This window comes from Acanthamoeba castellanii, assembly GCF_000313135.1.
Source record: "Acanthamoeba castellanii str. Neff unplaced genomic scaffold scf7180000084732, whole genome shotgun sequence".
NCBI lineage: Eukaryota > Discosea > Longamoebia > Acanthamoebidae > Acanthamoeba > Acanthamoeba castellanii.
In genome coordinates, this window is record NW_004457681.1 from 110809 (window position 1) to 125879 (window position 15071).

At 60.0% G+C, this 15071-nt stretch overlaps 6 protein-coding genes across 6 annotated transcripts; 3 read left to right on the top strand and 3 right to left on the bottom strand.

Annotated features, from left to right (window-relative positions):
- Positions 1 to 67: 67 nt before the first annotated feature.
- On the bottom strand, positions 68 to 1567 carry ACA1_166070 (malate dehydrogenase; the record flags this gene model as incomplete). The annotated part of the gene is made up of 6 exons (XM_004354011.1): positions 68 to 178; positions 274 to 509; positions 600 to 777; positions 870 to 1045; positions 1122 to 1242; positions 1361 to 1567. Coding segments are annotated over 6 exons (1029 nt in total), but the record flags the coding sequence as incomplete, so codon positions are not given.
- Positions 1568 to 1872: 305 nt separating this feature from the next.
- ACA1_166080 (uncharacterized protein) lies at positions 1873 to 5714 on the top strand (the record flags this gene model as incomplete). Its single annotated transcript, XM_004354012.1, has 16 exons — positions 1873 to 2013; positions 2165 to 2285; positions 2421 to 2515; positions 2661 to 2748; positions 2918 to 2979; positions 3050 to 3253; positions 3355 to 3472; positions 3561 to 3772; positions 3852 to 4020; positions 4089 to 4197; positions 4281 to 4408; positions 4486 to 4586; positions 4654 to 4857; positions 4977 to 5132; positions 5213 to 5284; positions 5358 to 5714. 16 exons carry the CDS (start codon positions 1873 to 1875, stop codon positions 5712 to 5714), a joined length of 2337 nt encoding a protein of 778 aa, XP_004354064.1.
- Positions 5715 to 5789: 75 nt separating this feature from the next.
- Positions 5790 to 7438, top strand: ACA1_166090 (signal peptide peptidase; the record flags this gene model as incomplete). The annotated part of the gene is made up of 6 exons (XM_004354013.1): positions 5790 to 5913; positions 6092 to 6350; positions 6462 to 6550; positions 6679 to 6823; positions 6891 to 7130; positions 7207 to 7438. 6 exons carry the CDS (start codon positions 5790 to 5792, stop codon positions 7436 to 7438), a joined length of 1089 nt encoding a protein of 362 aa, XP_004354065.1.
- A 1799-nt stretch (positions 7439 to 9237) lies between these two features.
- ACA1_166100 (WD domain, G-beta repeat-containing protein) lies at positions 9238 to 12094 on the bottom strand (the record flags this gene model as incomplete). The annotated part of the gene is made up of 7 exons (XM_004354014.1): positions 9238 to 9318; positions 9421 to 9554; positions 9652 to 10084; positions 10193 to 10299; positions 10416 to 10649; positions 10712 to 10930; positions 11068 to 12094. The coding sequence occupies 7 exons, from the start codon at positions 12092 to 12094 to the stop codon at positions 9238 to 9240; spliced, it is 2235 nt and encodes a 744-aa protein (XP_004354066.1).
- A 166-nt stretch (positions 12095 to 12260) lies between these two features.
- ACA1_166110 (uncharacterized protein) lies at positions 12261 to 12776 on the top strand (the record flags this gene model as incomplete). The annotated part of the gene is made up of 2 exons (XM_004354015.1): positions 12261 to 12473; positions 12513 to 12776. The coding sequence occupies 2 exons, from the start codon at positions 12261 to 12263 to the stop codon at positions 12774 to 12776; spliced, it is 477 nt and encodes a 158-aa protein (XP_004354067.1).
- A 1385-nt stretch (positions 12777 to 14161) lies between these two features.
- ACA1_166120 (uncharacterized protein) lies at positions 14162 to 14587 on the bottom strand (the record flags this gene model as incomplete). The annotated part of the gene is made up of 1 exon (XM_004354016.1): positions 14162 to 14587. The coding sequence occupies one exon, from the start codon at positions 14585 to 14587 to the stop codon at positions 14162 to 14164; it is 426 nt and encodes a 141-aa protein (XP_004354068.1).
- Between the last annotated feature and the right edge of the window lie 484 nt (positions 14588 to 15071).

The following is a 15071-nucleotide window of genomic DNA, read 5'->3' on the forward strand; positions in this document are numbered from 1 at the left end:
CGTGTCGTGTAAGTGTGTGTCGTGTCGTGTCATGCGTGCGATCTTGAAATTCCGGCCGTGTGCGAACCTGAACGATAGCCCAGTTGCCCCGGGAGCAGGTGAGCGGGAACGAGTAGATGACGCCGGGCGGAATGCCGTAGGAGCCATCCGAGTACACACCCATCGACACCCACTCGCCCTGTGAAAGAGAAAGACACCGTCAGTACCGCACCGTCAGTACGGTGCGTGTCGTGTGTGCGTGTATGACGGTGTGCGGGTAGTGGCACTACAGACCTGGGGAGTGCCGACGAGCCAGTCGTGGACGTGGCCGACGACGGCGTTGGCCGCCGAGGCAGCCGAGCTCTTTTGCCTGGCCTTGATGACCGCGGCGCCGCGCTGCTGCACGCCCGGGATGAACTCCTTCTCCACCCACTCGGTGCCGCCCACGGCCTCCTTGAGCGAGACCGTCCGTCCGTCAATGCTCACCTGGCCGTGGCTCACATCGGGGAACTGCGTCGACGAGTGGTTGCCTGCGTGTGCGACGTGTGCGTGTGCGGTCGTGCCATTTTTCAGCACTTGGCAAGGTCGTAGAAGAAGATGACGAAGAAAGAGCTGTTTACCCCAGATGATGGCGTTGTGAATCTGGCCGGGCGAGACATGGAGCTTCTTGGCGAGGAAGCCCTTGGCGCGGTTCTGGTCGAGGCGGGTGAGCGCGGTGAAGTTCTCCTTGGGGATCGACGGCGCGCACGCCTGCGCGATGAGCGCGTTGGTGTTGGCCGGGTTGCCCACCACGCACACCTGTGTCGTTGGTCGTGTTATGTCGTGTCGTGCGAGTGTGCGTGTCACGCAACATACAATCGACAACGAGGAGGTGGAGGATCAATGAGCACCTTGACGTTCTTGGAGGCGTACTGGTCGAGCGCCCTGCCCTGCTCCTTGAAGATGGCGGCGTTCTTGGCCAGGAGGTCGTTCCTCTCCATGCCGGCCTGGCGAGGGAACGAGCCCACGAGCAGCGCCACGTCCACGCCCTTGAAGGCTTCCTTCAGGTCGCCGGTGCACACCACTCCTGCTCAACCACGATCAGCGCACGACACGACACGCACCACCGCACACACACGTTTTATGTAGAGAGATGTATGTACCGCGGAGGAGGGGGAAGGCGCAGTCCTCAAGCTCCATGGCGAGGCCCTGGAGGGCACCCACGAACTGGGGCAGGTCCAGCAGATGGAGCTTGATCGGCGTCTCCTCGCCCAGCAGTCGGCCCTGCGTGTGCATAGCCACATGTGGGATAAGCGAGGTTACCGCGAGGTGTTGTCGCGTAGAGAGAAGAATTTGTTTTTTGTAGCGAAAGATGAAGGGCGCGAGTAGAACTACGACTAACCTGAGCGACGAGGAAAACGAGCGAGTAGGCGATCTGCCCAGCGGCGCCGGTGACGAGGACGGTCACGGGGGGCTGCTGGCTCACGACCCGCGAAGCGCTGGTTGCCGCGGCCTCGAATCCAGTCTGCGAGCCTACGCCCATGTGCGCTGCGATGCGGCTCATTCGGCTCACCGCACGCCTCGTCGTAGCATTCGAATCAGCGCTCATTCTCGTGTTGATCTTTTCTTTATAAAGAATAGTGCTGCTTTCAAATCCTAGTTTGTTTTTTTGTTTTGTTGTTTTCTTTGTTAATTTTGCTTTGCTGGACAGCCACGTTAAAAAATTGCCACCTTAAACACTTCACAGCGTGCGACGAACAAGGAGACAAAGAACGAAGGCGGAGAGGTTGCATTACACCAGGCCGTGAACATCAGGGTGAAAGAAAGGTTATCACAACGAAGGATTAGTCGACCATCGCTACTAATCTCTTTCGGGCACGAAGCTAGAACATTTTTCCATTCGGATAAAAGATGATGGAGACCGCAAGTGCGTTGGCGCCACCTTCGGGCGGGTCGTTGAGTTCCGTGACGTCGGGCATCTTGGCGGCGGGACAGCAGCTTTGCCACAATCTCTACCTCCAGTCCAAGCAGCCAATGGCCTATCACCAAATCGAAGTACGTACTCCCTCTTCTTTCTTTCTTTCATCAATCAAAACGTTCGGCATCTATGTTACAAATAATATTAATAATACATCTATGTTACAAATAATAATATATTTACTTGTTTATTCAATCATTTATTTATTGATTTATTGCTGTACGCCAGGCTGCGTTGATCGAGCAGACGTCGAAGGGCAAGAAGGCATCGACGGCCAAGGTGGTCGAGGCCCTGCGTGGACTCAGCTTCTACACGCCCGACGAGCAGCTCATCGACGTTCTCCTCAACGGTACGCCACCGTGTTTCCTTTCCTCTCCTCCCACATGTCCGGCCGGCCCTCCGTGGATGCATGTAACACGTGTTGCGTGCGCGTTGCGTGTTGCGTGTGTGTGTTGTGTGTGTTGCGTGTGTGTGTTGCGTGCAGTGCTGGCGCAGCACGAGGACCGCAAGATCGCGGGCGCGGTCTACCATTTCCTGTCGTCGGCGCCCCAGCAGCTTCGCTCCGACGGACTTACCAACGTACTCATCCCCCCCCCCATTGGCACGTGTGCGTGTGCGTGTGCGTGTGCGTGTGCGTGTGCGTGTGCGTCGGTGTTGATGAGGGTCGGGTGATTGAATTGACGGCCGGCTGTCTCTACAGCAATTGAAGGACGTGTTGGCGAAGGAGGCCAAACACACGTCGGTCGGCCGTCGCGCGCTCGCGCTCCGCACCCTGGCCACCTTGGCTCCCTCCGACAACAAGACCATCGATGGTCCGCCACCACCCCCTCCCCCAAGCGTCTCTCTTTTGTCCCCAGAACTTATGTGCACACATGTTTGCTCTCTCTCCTCTCTCTCTCTCTCGTGCGTGTGCGTGTGCGTGTGCGTGTGCGTGTGCGTGTGCGTGTGCGTGTGCGTGTGCGTGTGCGTGTGTTGAGACAGACTTCTTGGTCGACGCCATCAGCAACGTCGTGCTCAAGGAGGAGGAAGTTGACCCGCAAAAGGTTCGCTGTCGCCCCTCCATTCGTATTTATGGTTAATTAAGAAATTAATGCGATTTATTATGACGGTCAGACATCGAGGCGCACGTTCAGGAGGCATAAAACGGAGACGAGCGAGACGGAGAGGCCGCTCGACCAGGCCGGCGCTCTGCTCGCCGCCCGCTACCGCTTCGGCAACACTCGGCCGCTCATTCCAGTCGCAATTCGAGGAATGTTCTGCGATGACCCTGTCGGCGCGCGGCACGCCATCGCCTTGTGCCTTCAGCTCGCCGCCCTCGTGCGTCTCACCTATGCCTTCGTGTGTGTCGTGTGTGTCGTGTGTGTGTGTCGTGTGTGCGCGCGCGGTTGTGTGCTAATGGCGGGTGATGGCTTGTGCAGTACCCGGTGGAAGTGGCCGAGGGCGTCAAGGACTTTTTGCCGCAGAACGTGATGCGAACCCCGAGACCGGCCGTCATCACGGCCACTTCCTTCCCTGGCGACCGCCCCAACCTCTCCGGTAACGCCGCATTCCACATTATACACAACACACGCCAACACGACACACACGACACAACACGCGCCTGATGAGCGATGGTTGCCTGCAGACACATTCGCGCGTGCGCTGTTCGTGCGCGTGTGCGGCCGGCTGGCCCAGTCGACCGAGGTGAGCAAGGACGTGGGCGAGGCCTTCTTCCAGGCGCTCTGCCAGTCAGTCGCCGATCTCAACGAGCGCGTGGCGTTCGAGGCCGTGGCTGCCCTGTGCGCCTTCCCTTGGTCTCGCATCTCCGCCGCCTGCGTCCTCCCCATCGCCGACGAGGTGCGCCCCGCACCACTTCGCCGACATGAATGACGTGTCAACTTACCATTGGTTGGGCTGCCTACACACGCGCGCGCAGTATGGCTACAAGCCGAGCGGCAAGCTGCCCCTGGCCCAGGCGGTGGTGACCCGCATCGTCCAGGCGCTGAGCGACCCCACGCGCTCGGCCGTGGCGCTCCACGCCGCGTGCAGGACCGCGCGTCTCTTCGCCCGCGCTCGCATCATTAACTCGAGCTCCCACGTGCGAGGTTCGGGGCATTCCCTCTGTTGCTTAATAGGAGTTAAAAAGACTGATCGGAGTTCATTGTGCGTGCAGACGCGGACGGCACGCTGGACGTCATGTGCCGCTCTCTGCTGGCGCTGCTGCCGCAGGCCAATAACAACAGCGCCTCGTCGTCGACTTCGAGCGTCGAGACCGGCCGCATGTACCACGCACCCCGCTAACCCGCACATTCCATAACATTCTAGTGGTGTTGACCGCAGTGCCACTGTTTCGGCGTGCATACAGTTACATCGAGATGGAGGTGATGCGGGCGCTGGTGTGGCTCACGTTCCCGCACCACAACACCCACACCTACGCCAACGCCTTTGGCCATCACATCCGCGCCAACATCTTCTCGTCGGCTCAGCTCGCCGGTACTCTCTTTTTCTCGTCGACGCACATTCCTGGCACGAAGGATTGCACATTCCTCACACATGCGCGATCGCTCCAGATCTGTTCAAGGAGCTGCACGAGCGTGTCGAGGCCAGCCCCGACATGATCAAGTTCGCCACAAAACTGGCCTACGTGTGGTACTCGAACGTGCCCGAGAAGGTACTCCTCACATTCCTCACACAAAACACGTGGCATCAATTTTAATGTGACATTCTTGGCATTCCAGACAAACGCCGACTCTATCACGGCGTTGTGGGCCACCATTCTGAAGCTGGATGAGGAATTCGACGCGCGCGGCCGCCGGCAGGGCGAAGAAGAGGAGGAGAGCCGCGAGAACGGCGATGGCGGTGAAGACGAGTTCGAAGATTACCGCTATTCCGAGGGTGACCAACCCACCAAGGCCAAGGCACTGCGCGAGGTTCTCCTCAAGGTGCGCTTGCGTGTCGCGTCATCGATCGTGTTGTGTGTGTGTGAGTGAGTGTGCGGTGTGTGTGTGAGTGTGCGGTGTGTGCGGTGTGTGCGTTTTGCTAAGTACCAGGAAACGAACAGCATGTGTTCAAGATGCTCGACTGCCAGCACAAGGCCTCGCAGTCCACGCCCGACACGAAGAGGATCCGGGATGTCGTGTGGCGGCTGCGCACGCGCTTCTACCACTTCCTCGCCGAGAACGCTCAGTTCCTCTCCGCCTGGGATTCCGAGAGCGACGTACGCCAACAAGCGCACACCGCACGACACACGCACACCGCACACGCGTGTATCTGATCGGATTGGATGGCTGCGCACAGGTTGAGGAATCAGCGGCGCTGAAGGCCATCCTGCTCCGGCTTGAGGCCGCGGCGGTGAGCGGCTCGTGGGAGGTACGTACACCGATCGGTGTCTATCCGCTCTAGTTGCCCCGTCTAAGGGCGACACACACAACACGACACACAGACGAGGATTGTGGCGGCCGAGGGCGTGGCCAAGCTGGCTTTCCGTCTTCCCGCCCTGCGCTCGCAGGTGGGCCACCTCTTCACCAGCGCCGAATCTACATCGTCTTCGTCGTCGTCAGCCAAGACCGCCACGTCATCGTCTTCATCGTCGGTGCCGGGCGCGTTGTTGTTGCGATCGCCGCCGGTGGTGCCGTGGGTGGCGTCGCCGGCAGTGCACCTGATGGAGCTCTCTGCCGGGCTGCAGGACCGGGGCGTGAGCTTCCTGTCGCTCCCGCTCGAGGAGCGCCGCTCGGCCGCCGAGATCAGCGCCAAGGTCAAGAGCCAGATGAACCTCTTCGGGCAGCTCCTTGCCGACTGATTGACGCCTTCCTGCTCACCTGACCAGCGGAATTCAAAGCATTTTTTGTCAATTTGTTGTTTTGTTAAACAAAAGATGGAGGGGGGCATGGGGCTGGAGTGGGCGCTGGTGGGGCTCGTGGGCTGGGCCGTGGCTACCATTACCTACGCTTCACGGCGTGCCTTGGCCCATCACAACGACCCCAATCGACGGCTCGACGGTACCGCCACGTCAATCTCGCTAGATGTGTGATTTTTTTCTATTCCTCTTCCATCTCTGCCGCATCTCCATCTTCGTCCTTCAACTTCTTCATCCTCTACTCCATTCTTTTCATCCATTTAATTTACCCAATTCAATTGGAAAGAGTAGTGGCTCACTCTCACGGCTGGCCATGGCAGGGAGTGAGGTGGTTCAGCTGTCGGGCCACAGCGGCGTGTGGCTGGCGGTGGGCGCGTCGGTGTCGCTGGTGGTCTTCTTCTACGGCTCGGCGGCACTCGCGCTCGTGGGCGCCCTGTCCGTGTGCATCACGGGCTTCTTCGCGCTCGCGTGGGCGCTCGACCCACTCCTCTCCCTCGCCACCGCCTCTTCATCTTCCTCTTCTTCTGCCTTCTCTTCCTCCTCCTCGGCTTCGATGTCATCGCCCTTTGTCATGCGCTCGTACGAGCTCCTCCCAACCCTACCGCACACCGCACACAACACACGCGGCGCAGCGCACACACGACACACGCACACAGCTGATACGAGTGTTGCGAAATTGTGGTGGTGCAGGGTGGCGAATGGCGGGCTGGTGACCGGCGGGGCGAGCGTGCTGGTGATCTTCGCCTGGTTCGTGTGTCAGCATTGGATCCTCAACAATGGTGCGTTCACACCGGTTCATCAATTCAGTGATTGGCACATTCATGCTTACGCCGCACACGCACACGCAACCGCCGCACACGCACTACCGCACACGCGCACGCGCACACGCGCACGCGCACACGCACAGCGTTGGGAGTGGCGATGTGCGTGCTGTTCGTGAGCCTGGTGCGGGTGCCCAGCATGAAGGTCTCCGCGGCCGTGCTCGGCTCCCTCTTCCTCTACGACATCTTCTGGGTCTTCCTCTCGCACCACTTCTTTGGCGAAAACGTCATGTACCGCCACCTTAACTTCCCCTCCTGTCCTGGTCGCTGTCGCCTGAGCTGACTGGCTCCGGCTTAGGTTGGCGGTAGCGACGCGCGAGGCGCAGAACCCGGCGGCGGTGCTGGCGCAGCACCTTCACCTGGAGGCCCACGTGAGTCCGTCGCTGCAGCTGCCGGCCAAGATCATCTTCGGGCCGCTCATGCTCGGGCTGGGCGACATCGTGCTGCCGGGCCTGCTCGCCGCCTTCGCCATGCGGTTCGGCCACCGCAAGACCGGACGCACCTTCATCAACCCGCACTACCTCTGCTTTCTATGCGGGTACGCAATTGCGCGCGTTTGATCGTGTACCACGGCACTCACCACCGCACACGCCGCACACGCACACGGCAAACAGATATGGAGTGGGACTGTTGGCGTCGTTTGCGGCGGTGATGACATATCGGATGGCGCAGCCGGCGCTGCTCTACATCGTGCCGTCGACGCTCGGCGCGCTGGCGCTGCTGGGCCTGTGGCGCGGCGAGCTCGTCGAGCTGTGGCACGGCTTTCCCGAGGACTTCCTCCTGCTCGCCGGCAACAATGACGGCGACACGCGCCGACCAGACGAGCCTGATCGCTATGATGTCTGATGGACCTCCTGGCCTCCCTTTCCCACCCACACTGAACATATTGCCACATATTGCCACCTCTCCACCACGACTGCTTTGCTGAGTCTTCACAGGAAGCGAGATCGCTGCCCTGCACGTGACGTCCAAACCGAGCTCGCGCTCCTCCCGCTTCTCCTCCTTCGTCATCTTCTTGTTCTTCTCCTTCTTCTTCTTCTTGGCCCCGTCGTTGGGCGACTGGCCCTGCTGCTTTGCTTCATCGCGTCCGCCACCACCGCTGCCGCCGATTTCTGCATTCGTCAAAACAGAGAGTTCCGTGTGTCTTGTGCGTGTGTCGTGTGCGGCGGTATGTGTGTGCGGTGGTGCGTTACGTTAAGTCTTATGTACGAAGTCCTCGCCTGCCTTCTTCCTCTGCTTTCGCATCTCCTTCCACTTCCTGAATACCGTTAAGACACGAGCTTAGTGACCATATCCCCGTGTGCGTGTGCGGTGGTGCGTGCGTGTGCGTGAGTGTGCGTGCGTGTGCGGAAGGGTCGGTACTGCTTTCGGGCGCGATAGAGGCTCTTCTTCTCCTCCATGGCCTTTTCGTGGAGGGCCGCCTCGTCTCCTGTCGCAAGCGTCGCGTGAAGCGTTGCTTGTAGCTCTCATTCGGCCGCATACTCTCGAACTGTAACGACAGTTAAGTGCTTCCGTGGTGAGCAACGCGTCGCACACGCACGCACCACCGCACACGCACACGCACCACCGTGCACGCACACGCACCACCGCACAAAGAGAACACACGCGCGCGCCGTACATGTAGTTGTTGCCCTTGATGACGTCCTGGAGTGTGCGATGACGAGTACACGGTACCCTAACCTCGACCCCGACCTCGTACTTACGGTTTGTCCATGCATGCACAGGTGTGGTTGTGGATGGCCGAGATTGGGAAAGGAAAGCGTTGGCCCGCCGATTACAGACCAGGCTCGAGATCTTGGCTCTCTTCTCCCCTGACATCCTTCATCTGTCGTGTGTGGTGTGTTGTGTGAGTGTGTTATGTGTGTGTTATGTATGTGTGTGTGTGTGTTTTGTGTGTGTGTTGGTGGTGATTTGCAAATCATCTCGGCTGCACCTCATGACTGAACTTTGCCTTCGGGGAATGAGCAGGAGCCCAACATCTTCTTCAACACGACGGCTGATTGCTACATCCGGTCGATCATGTGTATCGCCACCCGGCACATCACCGATGAGGAGTTGTTCCTCAACTACCGGTACGCACACACACACCAACCCCACGACAGACACACGCACACACACACACACCGCACGACACGTACGACACCACACATGACGCATTTCATCCCAGCGCCCGTGCCACTTCACAATTCACCCACATCCCACATCCAACCCGCCACAGGTACAACCGGATCAACCTATCCGGACTGGTATGTGCAACCCGGCGTGGCGGAGGCCGAGCGGCGATGGAAGAAGCCCAACCAAGGCCCCCAACCCTTCTGGTAGCCACACTTTTGGTGGTCGATACCTCGTTTCTTCTCTGAGAGCGTTGCTGACGTGGCTTGTGGCTGGTTCGAATCCCACCTTGTTCTATTCCACCAATATGCGGCCGCTGGTTGCACTGTGAACTTGCAAGCCGTTGGTTGTTGGCGTTCGCCAAAGAGTTCTGCCACGACGAGTGCTCAGGCGGTTTCTTCTACACTGAGCAGCTTGGCTTCTGGGTCAATTGCAATCCGGCGGCCAGTCAGGCGGTCGTCTCGCCCGAGGGCGTGTGCCCTCCCATCCAACTTCCCAACGGGCGTCAGTGAGCCTCTACCTTGGTCGTGATTCTATACTCGCCCTACGTCGCTTCCCCTGGCTTGACCCATTTCGCGAGCCACCGCCGCCTCCACCTCCACTCCCTCCAGCTCCTGTTTGCACCATCATCACATAAAAAAAAAGAAGATGTAATAGATGATTATCTACAAAGACGAGGAGGATGATGATGATGAATGATGGCGAAGGAGGTGGACGGTGCAATCGGAGGAGCAGGTGGCGAGAAGATCGCTGGTGGGGCTCCACGCCAGACCCTCGACCGACCCCGTGTGAAGCTTGCCCACCCACCGTCGCTGCCTTGGCGCTCCGTCGCCCACACCCCACACCGCCACTACACGACACACACGAATCGCGACACGACACACACGACACGATGTCAGAGCTGTGCGAAATTGAAGCGAACAGCGGGGGAGGGCGGAGAAGAGTACCGGCGCCGTTCTGGGTGACGCAGCACAGCTTGTCGCCGCGCGGCTGGAGCGCGCAGTAGGTGAGCGTGTGCCAGTCGTGGATGTCTTCGCTCGTGTCGAACACGTGCATGAGCGCCCACGTCCGCGCGTTCCACACCATCACCTTCCGATCATCGGCGCACGTGGCCAGCACCTCGTGCCACTCACTCTCCTCCTCCTCTGTCGTCGCCGTCGCCGCAGCTGATGACGACGACGACGCGGCGGGCAGGCGCCGCATGAGCTGCCAGTCGACGCCGGTGACGGCCGTGGTGTGTCCGGTGAGCGTGCGTCGCTTCTCGCCGCCGGGAAGAGCCCACACGCAGGTGGTCTGGTCCTCGGAGCAGGTCGCGATCGCGCCATTGTCGGGCGACCACGCGAGCGACCAGATCTCGGCGAACAGGCCGATCGAGCCGAACTGCAGGTTCTGTGGGCCGGCCACAGGCCGATGGGCCTCGATCACCAGCACGTCCTCCAAGCGCAGTTGTTGTTGTTGGGCTAACCGGTCGTGGTCGCCGGCCGGCACCACCACGAGCCGCATGACATGCAGCGTGCCGTTGGTCGTTCCCGCGGCGAGAAGGCGCGGCGCGTCGCCGTGCTCCCACCGCATGCAGGTCACGGTGTCTCCGAGCGCTGCCACCAGCAGAGGAGCAACATCTGCGTGTGTGCGGTCGTGCGTGTGCGGTGTGTGCGGTTAGCTGGAAGGCAACACATGCACGCGCGCTAGAGCGAGAAAGGCAAAGACGAACCAGGCTGGAGCGGGTTCCACGAGTAGATGTCGCCGCTCACGCAGCCGATCAGGACGTGTGGCGCCGGACCGTCCGGGCGGTGGGACGGCCTTCGCCAGCAGATCGAGCGGACCGGCAGGAGGGAGGGCACGCGGGTCGACGCCAGCGGGAGGTGCGAGCCGACGTCCCACACGATCACGTTGCCCGCGAAGTCGCCCACGGCCACCTGCGTCCCCTCCCAGTTGAAGTCCAGCCCTGCAGTACGGTCGGCTTAGTTTTGTAATTTGAAAAAATGAACAAAAACTGATAGTCAGTACCACAGCAGGTCATGGCGTGGAAGGCCATGTGGCGCGCTTGAGGCTCGAACGCAGCTTCGACGTCGTCACGCAGGACCGGAAGCGGCGTGACGACGCTGCTCACGGTGGACGACAGAGGGCGGCGGAGCGGACACGAGTGGATGCCGGCCTCGTTGACGACCCAGGCCTCCTCCGCGGCGTCGTCGCAGTCGACGTAGTAGATAGAGCCGCTGGACAGACCTACAGCGATCATCACATGTGAGCAGCTTGTGTCGTGTCGTGTCGTGTCGTGTCGTGTCGTGTCGTGTCGTGTCGTGTCGTTGGTCGTGTCGTTGGTCGTGTCGTGTCGTTGGTCGTGTCTATCTCGTGGCACGTACCGTCGAGAACGAATTCGCCAGCCAGCCGGTCGCGCTGCCACACGGTGAGCCGGGCGTTGTCCCCGGGACACAGGAGCCGATCGCCGGCGGACTTGAACGCGAGGCACTTGATGAGGCCCGACCCGCCGGAGGCATCGACCGTCCACAGGGTCGCTAGCGTGCGCATGTCCACAACCTCGACCCGGCGGCCGCTGAGCGCGATCGCCATCCGTACCGGCCCACCATCGGTCGACGGGCGGTCCTCCTTGGCCATGGCGCTTACCGAGACCGCCGACGACCGCGTGGCGCTGGGCAGCTCCAGCGCGCGCTCCTTGATCACGCGCCACTCGCCGCTGCGCTCGTCGACCCGGATCAGATGCAGCGCTGTCTCTGAGTGCTGCGTTGTTGCTGGGGAGGGACCCTCGACAGAGCGCCGCGAGGCGCGCGGTGGCTGGCGCACGGCGACCAACAGCAGCGAGTCGGGCTCCCCGCCGCCGCTGTCGGCCCACTCGACAAAGGTGTAGCCTGCGCCAGCTCCGAATTCCAAGACCTTCACCAGCCGCAGCTGCTGCTCTGGTGTTGAGTAGTAGACCTTGAAGAGGGTGGCGATACCGTCGGCGTGCTCGGAGGTGGTGACGATGCGGCCGCGGCAGGGGGAGACGGCGGCGTGGGTGACCTTCACCCGGCGCGTAGCGTGGTGCGAACGATCGAGCAGGCGCCAGACGTGGTCGGGGTGGTGGTCCCAGAGGGCCACCTCGCCGGCCTCGGACGCGGTGAAGATGAAGTCGTCGGTCTTGAGCATGCAGGTTACGATGTCGCCGTGGGGGCGAAAGAACCTCACGCGCTCGCGCCGATCAATGTCCCACCGCACGATGTTGCAGCCGAGCGGCACGTCGACGTAGGTAGTGCCCAGGCGAGGGTCTTCTTGAGCAAGACTCTTGCTGCTACTCGCTAGAGTCGAAGGCCAGCACGAGCAGTAGCGCGCAGTGCCAACGCCAAATGAATTGACGATGCGCAAATCATGTGCCAGTTGATGTTCCTCATCCATTTGGTGGTCAAGACCTTCACAGAGTATCAAGTAAGAAAAAAATTACCCCTTCAAATTCATGCCTTCATCTTTTGCTTTGTGTGCGGTTGTTTTGGTGAAGTCTTTGGCGGGAAATGATTATTGAAATGATTATTTTGAAACCTCAATTGCAGCGACTACATTGAGCATGGCCACCACACTCTTGTGCATGACGCTGGTGGTCCACTCCTTCTGCAGAGACATGATGTTGCGCCTGCAGACCTTCCACGGCCGCATGGACGAGCTGCGCGTGTGGGCCGGCGTGCGCACCCCGGCCGAGATCCTGGTGGGCTACGACACCACCGACCTGTCGTTGACCACGACCACCACCCCCTACGCCGAGGCTCGCGCCAGTAGCCTGGTGGGCCAGTTCCACCTGGACCGCGAGTCTAGAGGCTAGGGGGAGGACGAGTCGTGCGTGGCGCTCGCTTCCCCGACTGGCGCCAAAGCCGCGTTCGAGGGCGAGATCGAGGGCCAGGCGCCGGTGTGGGTGCCCTCGTTGGCCCCTCTGGTGCTGCGAGTGGAGGCGACAAACTTCTTGCTGGCGCACCTCACCCTCTTCATCTACTTGGCCCACCCGAACGACACGTTTGCGGCGCAGATCGATGTGTTGGCGCTCAACCCGAGTCCATCTACCGCGACGGCGGCGCGGCCGTCCTGGTGAACTAGGGCAACGTCATCACCGTCGCCGAAGGCTCACAGTACGTTTTCTTGGCATTCTCCACATTCCTCACACCATACTCAACCAGATAGTGGCGGTTCCCTGTGGCCTATTTCCTGACCACATCGCCAATAAGTTACACTGCAATGGTGCGCTACCGTGCGGTGTCGTACGGCGAGAGCTGAGAGTGCGCCGAAGATGAACTGGTGCGGCGTGTGCGAGGGCGATGGTCAGTGCGAGCCGTACGGGTGCGATGGCGAGGGCAGCCGACGCGACGTGTGTGGCGTGTGCGACGGCTATGGCGAGTCGTGCCGGTGCTCGCTGGCCAACTGGCGTGGCAACGAGACCGAGGAGCTGGACAAGGGCGTGCTGTTCTACGACCTGCTTACTTGACGACACCGGGCAGCTCATCGCGCAACAGGCCTTCTTCGCTTCAGAGCCACGTCGACGAGCTCGATCACCTCGACCTCGACGTCTTTCAAGACGACCTCGACGAGCTCTACACCGACGCCGCCCACAACATATGTTATGTACCTAGATAGAGGGTTGAGTGCTCCACTGGAACCTTTTTGCAAAAACGAAAACAATGTTAGGTGACTTTTATTTTGTGGTGGCGACGACAATGGCGATGACGTGCCTGTGTGGATAGTGCGGACTGACAGTCGCGGGGGTCGCGTGGAGTTTTTTTTCAAATCTTCAGCCATAGCAACTCAGGGCCGACCGCATAATCGGACGCGCTCCATCCATCTGACGACGGGGCTATCAAACAACTGGGCTGCGTTCTCGAGAAAAAGGGTTGGCTGTTTTCAAATTTGTGGTGGTGTAGGCGGTGGTGGCGAAGACGTGTCGCGTGGATAGTGAGCGGACACACAAACGGGGCCTCGTTCCGTTTTTTCGTTCCAGGAGCAGTTGCGAGAGGGGTCACACGTCCGCCAGGAGGACGATTACGGCCATTGATGTGGATGGACGCGAGTGTGTGCGTGCGTGCGGGTGGGCGTCTGCTGCGCATGGCCGAGTTGGACTACGGACATGGTGGTGTCTGGAAAACGGGCATCGTGCAGTTCCGGTATGCGGGCTATGTGGGGAGGACTAACAAAGGGTGATGACGGTGACAGCGTCCTTCGTCGCGGTGGATAACGCCGACCGCCCACACAACCTTGAAAGCGGGTCCCCTCCCTCCGTTTCTGTGTTGCGTTGTTGGCACTTCTTCAGTCCACCACGCTTCCTCTTCCATGGCGCAAAGGAAGGGTCTTGCTTCTCAGCATATGTATACTATAAAAGTCAACGAGGTCCACCGTGCTAAAGGGGGTGTCCGGATTTATTTGGAACTTAACTCCTGATATGCTGCTGCATGCACGCTGTGCTGAGGCAAGAAGGTGGTGGACTTCTTAGAGCTGGGACTCGATCTTGTTGCCGGTCTGGTTGACGTTGACCCAGGGCTTCTCCTGGTGGATGGTCACCAAGAGGACTCCCTCGGGGAAGGAGGTCTCGCCGGGGTAGTAGGCAGGACCCTCGCTGGTGACGACGAACTTGATCTTCTTGGCCGTGATCTTTTCGACGAAGGCCTCCTTGTACATGTCGTCCTTCTTGCACAGCTTGATGATGTTGTCCACCAGGCCGGTGAGAGTCTGGTTGATCACCCTGCCGACGAGGTTGCCGTCGTTCTTCAGGGCCTCGTGGATGGCCGCTCCGTCGGCCTCGAAGGTCCAGCCGGTGGTGCCAGTGGCAGCCTCCAGCTTCTTGATGGCTTCGGCGTTCTGGGGCTCGGCATCCTTGAGGCTCTTCCTGGCGGTGAGGGGCAGTTGGCTGGCCATTGGATAGGTGTTGTTGTTGGTGGTGGGTGATGGTGGTGACTGTCTGGGTGGCGACCTTTTTATATGTGGCAGGCCAGGGTGGACTTCACTTAACCCTGAACCACCAACACTGCCGGGAGAATAGAATCCTATTCCTGACAGGAAATTTTTCTGTTGGCTGCTTTGTCTCCTGAAACCACTACATTTCTCCGGCATACGCCGCCGACACAACGTGCAATGTGGCGGGCTGGGGAGAGAGGACTTCACTTAACACTGAAACCTAACCACCAACCTACTAGGAGAATAGAACACTATTCCTGAGACAGGCGTTGGCTACTTTATCCCCTTAAACCACCCCACATTTTTCCGGTACCTCCTTTAACTTAAGAGAAACATACACAGTTGGATTCCTTTGGATTCCTCAAAGGTCCAGATGCAGCCGAACACGAGCCACACGACACACGACACACACACACACACGCACGCACCACCAACACACACACAC